Genomic DNA, 13,243 nt, shown 5'->3' on the forward strand with positions numbered 1-13,243 from the left:
GACGGCTTTGCTTGTGCTTGAAAAAGAAGAGGTTAGAGGCTAATTTCATCCTGGGAAAGTAGTTAAACTCAATACTACTCATTGGGAAAACGTATACACCCCAACAAAGTTTATGGTGCAGCTAAAGCCAAGATATGTGGAACTTTTGTAAAATGCATCCAAACAGTTTTCACTTGACGTGTTCCTGTTACAACCACATAAACTGAAAACTACTAAGAAACACTAAACGTTACCTGTTAGGATGATGTTGGGGATGTTGCCGTGGCTACTGTAGCCGAGTTGCTGGGAGTCCTGTAGGCTGCTCCCGGTGAGGCCCATCATGGCTGCCTGTGTGTAGTTGAGGGTGGAGCACTGGTTGTAAAGGCTGGTGGAGCTGATGGGGTTCTCGATCATGTTGAACTGCTCCAACTAAAAAGTACAGAATTGTAACCCGGCATAAAGTCAGAGACTAACTGAAGAAAACATTTGTGTCATTGCTGCTGTTTGTGCGATCTGTGTCACCTGGTGAGAAAGGGCATTGGTCTGCCTCAATGCCAACTGCTGATCGTAGAAGGAGTCGCCAAATATACTGCCCACCACAGGAATGTGCTGGAGGAAGAGAAGTAAGCCACAAAATTAGGAACAAATGTCAAGAAAGCAGCTACAATTAAAACACAAAAACAAAATTAGCCAGAAGGCAAGTTATCCGGGCCCATAAGCAGACATTTCAGCGATGGAATAATAGATAACACAAGCAAAACACACAACTGACAGACTGCGCAGTGACCAAAGCAAATGGTTTTCATGACTAGGGCTGTTGCGGTTCAGAGACAAAAAGAGGAGGCTAATGAAACACTAGAAAAAAAAGCGATGTTCTGATTTGTTTATTATTCAAATTTAACACCACCTAATAATTTTAACATGAGAAAAAAATAATTTAATGGGAGTATGAACATGATGTGGTTGTTTGTCCCATCACTGTGGACAGGACACACAACAGTGCAGTGATGTGTTAACCGTGGCAGCCCTGTTCACTCTGACACAAACACAAATCAACTTGTTAAAAAAGGGAAATTCTGGTATTTGTCAACCTGAGTGTTATTCTGATATTTTTGTCCATTACGACTATTAGTCATGGAAACACTTCACTTCAAGTCGATTGGAGCATGAGCGTCAGTTTAACAGAAATCATCTCTGTTGTACTGAACTGCATAGTATCCGCAGTGCAGCGTATCCACAGTAGGTAGGTCAACTTGCACGCTGACCTAACTACCTGCTGTGTTGGATCCCCTCTGCTATGCAGTTTGCTGCAACAGAAATTTCTATGAACCTACTTCTGTGTTTATTTTAAGTTGGAATCAAAGACAAAATGTTTGAGATGATTTCTCTAATAATGACGTTTTTTGGAAAGTTGTAGGAGCTAGTATGTTCTAAATCTAAAAACAGGGGTGAGGAGTAAAATGTCATTTTACAGGTAGTCACAAGTGACAGAAAGTATGAGAACACTGCCCAGGTTGACAAATACTGTAATTTCCCTTGAAAATTTACTTGCAGTGAGGAAAGCACCAAAACTATGTGCCTGGCATTTTTCTTTTTTTTTGTGCTGGAGTCCCAGTATAACTATTTTTAACATTAGCCTTTTAGTCACTGATGCACCAGAGGTGACTCACGGCCTTTTTACACCTGCAAGTCCGAACCAAGGCTCGTGTTGTTGTTACATTGTTTACATTTGATCCGGTTAGTTTTGATTTCATATTGCAATTATACGAGCGTACTAAAGAACTGTACATGACATACCTACGTCCTGTCATCCGTCCTTCTATTGCAGTTTAAACACATGGAGAAAAATTAATGGACAGATTCATTTTGTTGCCGCTATAATAATATTATTATGGCATTACTCCCAGACCAGACCAAATGCTACAGCGGCTCATTTTGTTGTTGCGTTGTTTTCTTTACGATAACCTGAAAGTTCGAACCATCCAAAAAATGTTTTCACACTAGAAACAATCCGAACCATGGTTCAATTTGATCCGGACCGAGACCACCTCTTTTCCTCTGACCAAGGTTCGGCTGTTTGGTCCCAACTGTGGTCCAGGGGAGGTTTCACACCTGTAATTTTGGTTATTCCACAGGGCACCTTTAACTAAATTACCTGTTCAAATATATTTAATAATTTAAAATATATTCTGATGTTGAAATTGTTCCTTTTTTTTTAGTTTCAGCATTGCCAATGATAACTTTTAGTTTTTCAGATTGACAGTAATTGCTTTTCTAGAAGTGGCCTTTTGCCATGAAGTGGCCTTGTATCTTGTAAAACACATTTTATTTGTATTATTAAAAACACATGCAGCTGACTTTGCCTTCCTGCCAAATGTTTTACTGAAGATGGGATAAAGCGCTGAAGACTTTTCCCCAGTGGAGAGAGTGATATGTTTTGTTTGTGTGTATGTGAATAGCAGATGTAAACTGAGGCAGAGTTTAGCTCTATGATCCAACAAGCTGCTGGGGAACTCTTGACTCACAAAAGACAAACGGCTAATGTCACCATAAAGTCTGACTGATAATAATTAAGTCTCACAGTAACCCAAAATACACGAGAGAAATATCCTGAAGTTTGACAGTGTATTAGTTAGAACATTGAAGTTGAAGAAAATTTAAACAACAAACAGCTTCATAATTTACAGTGCCAAGTCCCGTGGAACGGCATTTAGAATAGGGCTGCACGAAATGGTAAAAAATTAGATCGCGATTATTTTGACAGATATTACGATTGCTATATGATTCACGGTTAGTGGGAATGATCATTTTTGCAGCACAACTTTAATTTTCACTGAAAAAAAACTATTTAAATCATTTGTTGGGGTCTGTACCAAACAAACATGTTTTCTTACATCTGGAGAGCAAGATTTATAGGCCGGGGCATCTCTGCAGCACCACGGTACTTCATTATAAGGCTATTTTGTCACATTTTACCTTAATCAAAAAATTGGATACTGCACTTGACCATATTGTGATTTCGATAGTATTTCGATTAATTGTGCAGCCCTAATTCAGAAATATTATATTCTCTTTAATTACAGTAAAAAACATTATTATTGGTCTATTTGTCTAAAACGGAGGCAAACAATCTTAGACCACTTATGAAACTGCAGCTCATCCATATGAGAAAAGTATCTTAATCAAGTGTGGTGCATCCTAAAAAGACTTGAATTTTACTAGCTGAAGACTCAACATTTTAAGACTAACAACTGATCAGGGTGTCCATCAACAAACTATCGCCATGTTGTCATGCACACAGCGAACAGTGACAGTGGTGATGAAGAAATGAGTTATGCAGCTGTTGACAACATGAGTGTTTAACTGCTGATACAGAGAATGAAAAGCAGCCTAACTCATCTACAATTAGCTTTCCCCCTGGCACAAAGCCCTTCCCCAAAGCCCTTCCCCAAACAGCAGCTAGCTCGGTGGGTGGGCCCTTACTTGAGGCGAGCCGCCGGGGGAGAAGCCTTGATTGGAGACTGGGGAGGTTGGAGACTGAGTGGCTGGTGAGCCAGTCTGATTGCGGTACTGTTGAAGGGAAGAGGGTTAGCTAGCACTAAGCTTCATGCCTGTCACACACAAATCTCAAAGGACGGGATGTGAGAGGGCATCAGCCTTGGATCTGCTCATTATGTATAGTGTGTATAGGTGGGAAATATTACCAATTACCACCAGAAAAATTGTGGGACAACTCTGTGGCTGGCCAGTTTGTCTACACTTCTGGAAAATATGATTGTGGAATAGTAACATCTGCTGGTGCTACTAGTGAAAGGGTAAAGTTAAAGTGGTTGTTTTGTTATGGAGAATGTTCAAAGATGTACATATTTCTGCATCTTATAAGCAGTGGCTTTAATAGTTTACACAAATTCAACCAACTACATCTGAAAATGCCCTAACCCACACAAAAGCTGAGGAAATGTTACCTGCCATATAGTGAGAAGAATTTGTCAACTTTAAAGGACCTGCAAGCATCTTCATTAAGATTAACATAAGTAATAAAATGCTCTTGTTTGAAGGTAACTGGAGTAAAAAGGCATAATTATCTGGTAGTCAAGAGTAAAGATGACAGCATAAACAGGATGTGAAGATATTTACTGGGATGTATTCTGGGTAGCTGAAGAACTTTCAGAAAAAATGAATAGAAGTTTAAGAAAAAGCACAATGGTCCCAGTAATTTCATCAAATTAATTGTTCGCTCTGCTTCCACTTTCTGTCTAGACTTCCTGGTTTCTTACCGAGCTGACACTGATGCTGGCAGCGGTCTGGCTGTCTGGGGAGGGGCTGCTGGCGGTGGCGGTACCAGGGGAGGCCAGTGTTGGTAAGGTGATGAGCTGGATGCCCTGCGACAGGGCCTGTTGCTGCTTCTGGAGGTCACTAAGCAGCTGAGCCTGGGCCTGAGCCGTCAGCTGGTTGAACAGGGGGTACTGGGCGAGCTGCTGTTCCAGGGTCAACGACTCTGTTGGCACGGCCTGAGCAAAGACGCACATGAACTCTCTTTAGGCAAGTCCCATAAAATGCGATACATTCTGAATTCACTGGAGGGTTATTTGAGTGTGATTTCAGCTCTTCTCTTTATAAAAACACCACCCAAAACACATTTTATTGACCATAGCTAACAGTGTGGAGCCAGCTGTATGGCGGCTATGGTGGAGTCCAGCAAACAAAAACACTGCAAAGCATAAGGCCACAACTTTAAGCTAGCCGAGGCGAACAGAGCCATACCTGTGTGATGTTAACGGGTGAGGAGAGGGTGGGTGAAAGCTGCTGGGGGGACTGTTGGAGATGGAGGTCAAAGGTGAGGGTGAGCGGCACCACAGGTGGTTGCCGGCGTTGTCCCGTTACAGTCATGGTGGGCTGAGAGGAGGTGGGGATCCCTGGTGAGGAAAAAAATACATTAGACATGAAAGGTTTCTTTGTATCCCACTCAACTCAAACCATCTGAGTGCTGTAAATTAAAAGCACAAGACAAACAGCAACAACATGAGTTTTCCTTTGTAATGTTAAATTTACATAGTCTCCAATGTCCTCACCTGATGTACATTTAGGTGTACTAAAGTTTCACTGTTCTCAATAGTTATTACCGTGGCTGGCAGCGCTGATGCCCAGGTGGGTGAGGTTGGTGGTCAGGCTGCCTGTGCTGTTGGATGAGCTGTGGGAGGGGAAGGCCACGGTGTCCTCGGGGTCCAGCGGGGTGGACAGTGGAGGAGGGAACTGGATGTTGGTCAGATCAGGCAGCGAACCACCGGTGTTGTGTGCAGCTGGCAGCACGGATGGGTTCAACTCCTGGTCTGGTGATGGGAATATACTAAAAGACACAAGTTCTATGAGACATGAGAAAAGCTACTCTTATATCACCCAACTTCTGAGTTTTTCTCTGGCATAGTGTGAGTACTAGGTTTGATCCCATCTAACCAGATACCAATATTTTCCAAGGAAACACTAATAGTTTGTAGCATTATTTGATAGCTTAATATGTGGCTATTTCTGCATTTTTGAATAAAGCAGCATTTTGTGTTTTTTAGATAATCTCAATTAAAAATGTAGACCTATGTTTACAAATATTACTGATGTCAACAAACCTTTAACTTGATCAGAAAACATTTAAAAGCTGTCATTTAGTATCAGTCCTTGTATTAAACTGTACTTTAATTAATTTGGGAGTGACATTTCTAATCCTGTAATCTGAGTTTTGGTATTAGTGACTTTGACGACTAACAATTTTAGTGGTGCTCAAAATAAACAATATCAGAAGACTCTTACAAGCATTAATTTCAAGCATTGCTTTCTTAATTATGATTTCACCTCTAAAAACATAAATGCAACACATATGTACGGATCCACAATCTTCTCTGTTTCAGTGGTTGTTAACGGTTCTCCTTCCAGTCACAGGTGAACTACATTAATAGTCAATATCTGACATCAGCGTGATATTACAGGGCTCCATGCATCTGCTTAAAAGGACAGTTCACCCCCAAAATACATAGTTTTCCTCTTACCTGTAGTGCTATTTATCCATCTACATTGTTTTGGTGTGAGTTGACGAGTTTTGGAGATATTGGCCGTAAAGATGTCTGCATTTTAAAAAAATTTAATGGGACTATATGGCACTCAAAGCGCCAAAAAAATGTATTTGAAAAACTCAACAGCAACGTCATGACGCGGTTACTCAAGATAATCCACAACCCTGTTGTGAGCAGTTTCATGTAGGAACTATCGGTAGAAAGAAAATATTTCCTACATGAAACTGCGCACAACAAGATAAATAGCACTACAGTTAATAGGAAAAATATGTATTTTTGATTTTGGGGTGAACTGTCCCTTTAAAGTAGCCAACTCTTTATGTGGCAAGATACAGCTCTCATTGTAAAAAAATTAAGAAAACTCCCACCCTTCTTAGTTACTAACTAATCACTTTAGTTACCTCCCAAAGCAGTTTTGTCATCATGTATATATATTTTGTGTCCTCAAGACAACATGAAGGTGTCTGAAGCCTGATTAACAGTCTCACTCTGATCAGCACCCATCGGGTTTTTACTGGGATGTTTATCAATTGTGGTATCACAACCATAATGACCATTTCCTGTAGGACTAGAGAAAACATGGTTCCCAGCACTTTTCCAATGTACCTAGACCAGTTTTCTTGTATCAGTGCACTTATTTATGGCTGTGTGACTGACAGCCAGTGGTGTTTCACTGTAAAGAATAATAAAACAATATACTTAAACCGCTCACTTGATTCCTGGGACATCACATGTGTTGGGTTTTGATGAACCATCCTAACAAGAAAACATAATCATGAGCCGCAAATCTGAAGTGATTTAAATGTATCATAACAAGTGTACAAGTGTAGCCCTTCCCTTTCCCATCAGTACCTTCTTGTCATCCCACAACTGTTTCTGGGCATCCTTGTCTGCATTTGACTCTGAATTCTCCGTCCCAGGCACTGTTAGCAGCAGTACTAATTAGTAAAACAGCAAGACACAGTTGCTTGCTATGACAAAATACATAACAATTCACATCAGTGCAAGAAATGAGTCATCAATATCTGAGCCAGTCAAGCAGGATATAGTGCTGTGCACTAGATTTCTGAGTGTCTAAAAATAGCAAGGTGACCAGCAGACAGACTGAGTGGATGCCAGTCGATCTTGGCTTCATTATATCAGAGCCTCACACATAAAAAGACATAATCCATGGATAATCAGTGAATTATTGATCATCCTCTCTAGATCATCCTGAGTCAGCTCCATTCAGAGATGTTACTTCTCTATAGCCGGCTGAGTACTGTACCAGCATGCTGAAGCAGTTCTTTGCCAGAGATCAGTATCCATTTACTCCATAAATATTTCATTAAGAGTCTACTTCTCTGTGACATCAACCCTTTTATGTCATTTAAGGTTTGCCGCCTGCATTAGTACATTGCACATTAATAAATAAAAGTGGCTCTGTGTCTTTGTAACTGGATCTTCCATTACCTCGTTTAGGCTGCAGGTCCTGTGATCCCCCTGCAAACACCTCCTGGGGCTTCGGATTCATGGCGCTCTGGTGTAAGGCAGAGTCCGAATTTGTCCTGTATGTGTTAGAAAGATGAGATGTCAGCAAAGTCACTGCCAAATACCCAAAACTGGCAGAGAGCCAATTCTACAGCATCATATCCATCAAGAATCACATTCTGTTAAAGACCTGTATTTGCCATCATAAAGCCCAATATGTGGCCTTCTTTGTGTTGGTTGAGTTTGGGAATTCTGTACCAACACGGTTGCACAGTCATGTAATTTAAGTTTTGCAAATGAGTTGTGTCCGGTTGTGTCTAGTAGTTATTATTTTGGCAAATGGACAAGGGGAAGTGGCTTACCTTCTCCAGCTAGTGTCTGGCGGTGGGGAGAGGTAAACTGAGCTGTAAGGACAGCTGTCAATGTGAATTTAGTTAAGGCTAATAAAGTAGAGGGGATGAAAAATGGATCTAAACTAATCCATAGTTTCATGCCTGTAATAGACCTGATACATAATATATGACCACACACAAGTGTTACTGGGATCCAATTACTTTGAAAAAGGCCTTACTCAGTGTCATGTTATCTAATGTGAAATATATTTCTAAGAATAATCTTGTCAACAGGAGTGTAACAATACACTGCATTGCACTGTGTCATTCAATATCAGGCTCTCAACACATGTAATGAAACAAACAATTCACCTCACCCTTTGTTCAAAATCTGTTGAACAATGCTGAGCTTTCTGCTCTATCACCACATATAGGCTAATGCTGAGAAACAATTGTATATGAATCAGGCAAATCTACACTGCTTCACTACAATGTCTCAAATGTTAATTATTTTTTAAATTAATTCTTTAAAACCCATTTGGGACTTGTTTCAGTTTATGGGTGTATTTAGTGTAATACGTTCTAATTACAGACTATGTTTTGACAGGTAAATGTGTAAGTTTCTCCTGGAAAGCTTTGTCAGTTTGCTGGTTTTTGACTGTTAGCTAAAGCATGCTAGTATCATCGTATGGCTAAAAAAAAAACTCCCATATACTTTAGATCCCCAAGTACAAATTCAAGTTCAAGTTTGACATTCCAACTATAATAATTACAACTAAAATAAAATGTAATTGTATTTCTCTCTGTGAGCATTTGGGTTCCCAGTAAATTATAGCAATACTAGAGAAGGAGCAGTAAATCAGATGAAAACTGTGTTGACACTATCCAACCTACTCAGACTGTTATGTCTCTACACATGCTAACTTAATTACACCAACAGACTTAGGTGCAAGTCTTCAGAACAACGTGCAAGCAGCCTCTGAAGCCTCAGAGCAATAATGAATGCAGTCGAAACATCCTCAACACCACATGCATCCAAAAACTAAAAAGGATATCTGCCGTCCATGTTTGTCGACTGACAACGGCCGGCGGTGAGGAGACGTGATGCGGTTCCGGTCACGGTAAACACGCTCCACCAGCCCGTGGTGCCTAGTTGTCCGGCTGGTATCCAGCACCGAGTTCTAGAGTGAACACACCAGGTGAATGAGGCCAGCACAACAGCTTACTTAAACAACAAAACTATGTCTTAGGATAGATAATGTCTTTAGGATTAATGGTGCAAATGTGTTCATTTCAAAATGAGTCAAGCCATGGGCCCCCCATACTGATGCTCGAGTTGGCAAATGTATTTAAAGATGGAAAGCCATGACAAGCAATGATATACTTTAAAATTTAGGAACCAAATTACACTGCAGGGTAGAACTGGTATACCTTGTATATTACACTTCTGGCTTCCTTTCGCTCCTGAACCATGTTAAAACCTGGTTGGACCAGCAGGTCATTTCTGAACACTGTACTGCTGTCACAGCCTGGACTAAGCCTGCTAAAACTGCTGTAAGTGGAATTCTCTGTTTTGAGCCAATCTTTCACCAATACAACAGTTAACCTTTGTATGTCCAATGTTATCGCCAACAGCTAAGAAAGGTACACTGGTCGAGAACAAACCATTGATTTACCAGCTGAGAGAGGCTAAGGGCTCACCTGAAAAGGCAGGTCAATGTTGCCATTTCCAATCTGATTGACATTGGGCAGTGAGCCTCCATAGTACTGTCCACGATTCTGCCCTAGTTGCAAATACTGGGTCTTCTGTAACTGCAACTGTGCAAAGTAAAATTGCATGAAAGCATGAGTGAATGATTGATCTGATTCACAAAAAAGTGATGCTACAAATGAATGATGCCTGCCAGTCCACAGTGGTGACATGAAAGATTAATGAATCCATCGGCTGACAGATGAAACATGATGAGACAATCAAGAGGCAGACAACATCTTTCATAGCAAACATCACATCAGCTGATGTGAATGACAACTGACTGACAGCCGGTGTATTTACTTTCCATGTAATACACCTGGTGATTACATCATGTATCTTAATACAAAACCAGTCACAAAAGGAATGTATGTTATTACAACAACACTGTGATGGAAGTCCTGTTTTATAAATAATGAACTGATTGATAATGATCTGAACAAATGCAATGGATTGATGTTGGGATGGCAACGAAATCTGGCAGAGACCATAAAACTGACTATTCCCCCCGCAGTAAATGACAGTACAGCTCAGGTTTACACTGATGCAGCTTGTGGTAAGTGGGCATCATTTCCAGCAATAGGGCTCGACAATTAGCCCAAAAATTTCCTGGCAACATGATGTTCTTTCTTTTGTGGTTAATAGAGCTGGAACGAATGGTTGATTAATTGATTAGTTGATCACCAGAACAATTTCGATAACTGATTAATCGTTTCAGTCATTTTTCAAGTAAAAACTGCAATCATTCTGTAGTTACAGCTTCTAAAATGTTAAGAATTGCTGCTTTACTCTGTTTTACATGTTCGTTAACTTAATGTCTTGTTATTGGAAGATATTCCAATACGTCAACTTTCATTGGAGGAAATTGTAATGGGTATTTTTCACTGTTTTCAGACAATTTATAGAGTAAAGTAGGGCTGCAACTATGATATTTTGATTATCGTTTAATGTATTGCTTGTTTGTTTGATTAATCAATCAATTGTTTAGTCTATAAATTGTCAGAAAATAGCATATCAGCATCGCATATAACAATGCACATCATAATGCCTCAGAGCCAATAGTGATGTCTTAAAATCGATTGTTTTGTCCATCCAACAGTTGCAAACCCAAAGATATTCATTTTACAATTATATACAACAGAGAAAAACAGCAAATCCTCTCACTTGAGAAGCTGGAACAAATACCAAAATGTTTGGTATTTTTGCACAATACATGACTAATTAGTTATCAAAATCATCCATTATTTTCAACCACTGGATACCAATAATGGACTACTGGGATATTTGGATAATAATCAGCAGATTAATCGATAATGAAAATAATAATTAGTTGCAAGCCTAGTGGTTAAAGCACCTATTTAGCGTTGTTGCGAGAAAGTTGCAAAAGTTACCCTGACTTGATAACGCTAATACTGTTAGAGATGGAGCTAGTAAAACAGAGACATGTGGGTTGTTTAGAGCTGTATCTATTTTCCACAAGTCTGATGTTTGCTTGTTGTTAAAAAACAAGCTAGCTAATATGCCACCGAGCTACTGTAACGGGTAACGCTGAGCTAAAAACGTTGGTGGATGGTTAACGGGGGGAAAATCACAGCTTGGAAGGCTGGTCAACATCTTATTGGCTAGCAAATGCTAACTTAGCCCTCTCAGAGACATTGCTGTAATTAAGTTTCTAGCAAATGACTTTTCAAACATGTTGTCATACTGTGATTTACATGTCAGGCGATTTGTTTGCTAATGAAATGACAGCAGTGACTGTTCAAAACAGCCACAGACTGAGCACAGGTGCACATTATTCACAGCTCCAGCAACCTAGCTAAGCTAGTTAACGCTGCACACGAGTAGCTTGTTGTATCTGAATAACGCTGACATGACTTTAACAGGCAGAGTGTAAACATAATTTGGTGATTGTTGAACTGATGCAGCTGAGGACGTTAATATCAACTTTAGCTAACGTTACTTAGCATCCCAACGTTCAGATTTATCTCCGCAGCGTTCGTTAGCTGCCAAACTGCGATGCAACAAAACGTAAACAGCCGGGGTGTGCAAGTCTTACCCGCGCAGCTCTGGTGATGTTCAAGTCTTTCATCACTTCTTCAAACGCAGCAGTCTCTTCCGCCTGTTTCTGATTATGCAAAGCGATTTTTTCGCTAAATTTCCGAGGATTGTTAGAGGACGCCATCTTTCCCTCTTCTTCTCAATGGAATGTTACGTTACACACTACGCTAGGGCCTTCTGGTGTCGTCATCACGCACGGTCAGCGGCACCAAAGCGGTGTGTTGTTGATAAACTTGCTGTCTGGCTCCAGCTGTTGACAGCAACCCAGGGTTCTTCTTCTTCTTCTGTTTTATGGCGGTTGGCAAACAGCTTTTGGTGCATTACCGCCACCTTCTGAAATGGAGTGTGGATCAGAATGGTCTCATGCCTTCCCTATATTCTTCTTCTAAGTCCTGTCTTTTCCAAAAAACTAAATATTGCCCTGTACCCCACGTGCCTGATCCATCATTTAAACATACCAGCTCCTTTTCGTGCATTAGCTCCTCTAAGATTTCTCCATTTAAATCTTCTTGTTCACCCCATACTGTGCTGTGCGTATTGAAGTCTCCACACCAGATTTTACCTCTCCAATGTTCCAGTATTGATTCTAGTTTTACCTTTTCTAGTTTTTTGCATGGCTTATAGAAGTTTAATATTCTCATACTTTCTTTCTTGCACCATATTTCAACAACTACGACTTCCATTTCTTGTACTGTACTAAACTGTCAATGTTTTACACCTTCTTTAATAAATATCGCACACCCTCCACCTATCTATCTTTGCGTATGCTTGTGTATCCATTAATAATGAACTCCAGATTTGGCTTGAGCCATGTCTCCTGATTTTTTTACTTGCTCTGAGCAGTTGATGACGTAGGCTAAAAACAGCACTAACCTGTGCATTGATATTCCTGTGTTGTCCTTATGGACCTGTGCTGTTCCTGCATTTGTTTCAGGATGACTTTGGTTGTCTCCCTCTTCTCTTCTTTCACTGTTACACATCCTCACAGCCTCTGCATGTTGCTTTCCGTTCTGATCTTACCCTTTGAATCTCCACTGCCTGCTTCCTGACGGTGCAACCAGCATGCGCTGCTGTGTGGTTTCCTCCGCAATTACAGCACTTAACTTGAGCACTGCTACCACACTCTCCATATGCATGTTCTCCTCCACATCTTTGCTTTCCTTTACATACATTGGCCGTATGTCCATATCGCTGACATTTATAACATCTTATTGGAGGAGGAACATATTCTCTCAAATTAAAGCTCATGTAGCCTACCATCACTTTTCCAGGAAGCACCTCATCATTAAACTGTAGCAGTACTGACTCACTATCCACTTTTCCCCAGTCCCTGAAGGCCTGCGGCTGTCTAATTCCTGTGATTTTTCCTCCTTTCATCACTTTGTTTAGTTCTTCCAAATGTACTCCGATGGGGATTCCTGTTTTCAGTCCCCTAGCTCCTCTCCTCTCACCAACTATCGTTCTTTCCATTATTTCTGTTTTGACACAATGTTTGCAGTTTCATCACTTTATTTCTCTGCTCCACATTTTTGCATTTCACCACCAAACCCTCACGCAACACCTTTGCCATTTCTATATCCCCAATTGCCTTC

At 40.5% G+C, this 13,243-nt stretch overlaps 1 protein-coding gene across 4 annotated transcripts in view; it reads right to left on the bottom strand.

Moving 5' to 3' along the window:
• The window catches only part of crtc1b (CREB regulated transcription coactivator 1b), an 18,985-nt gene extending 7,087 nt beyond the window's left edge, over positions 1–11,898 (bottom strand). The window contains exons 1-13 of one of the 4 annotated variants that reach the window (XM_044200566.1): positions 11,650–11,894; positions 9,545–9,661; positions 8,899–9,024; positions 7,874–7,935; positions 7,494–7,588; positions 6,894–6,964; positions 6,754–6,797; positions 5,103–5,326; positions 4,744–4,895; positions 4,257–4,490; positions 3,463–3,549; positions 502–588; positions 234–408 (exon numbers count right to left, since the gene is read on the bottom strand). In XM_044200566.1, coding sequence (XP_044056501.1) covers positions 234–408; positions 502–588; positions 3,463–3,549; positions 4,257–4,490; positions 4,744–4,895; positions 5,103–5,326; positions 6,754–6,797; positions 6,894–6,964; positions 7,494–7,588; positions 7,874–7,935; positions 8,899–9,024; positions 9,545–9,661; positions 11,650–11,775 — 1,600 coding nt within the window. In that variant the 5' untranslated portion in view covers positions 11,776–11,894. Of the gene's footprint in view, positions 1–233; positions 409–501; positions 589–3,462; positions 3,550–4,256; positions 4,491–4,743; positions 4,896–5,102; positions 5,327–6,753; positions 6,798–6,893; positions 6,980–7,493; positions 7,589–7,873; positions 7,936–8,898; positions 9,025–9,544; positions 9,662–11,649 lie in introns of all 4 variants that reach the window. The other 3 variants (XM_044200565.1, XM_044200568.1, XM_044200567.1) reach the window with 3 other exon arrangements.
• Positions 11,899–13,243: the final 1,345 nt, after the last annotated feature.

The sequence above is a fragment of the Siniperca chuatsi genome, linkage group LG6 (genome assembly GCF_020085105.1).
Source record: "Siniperca chuatsi isolate FFG_IHB_CAS linkage group LG6, ASM2008510v1, whole genome shotgun sequence".
NCBI lineage: Eukaryota > Metazoa > Chordata > Actinopteri > Centrarchiformes > Sinipercidae > Siniperca > Siniperca chuatsi.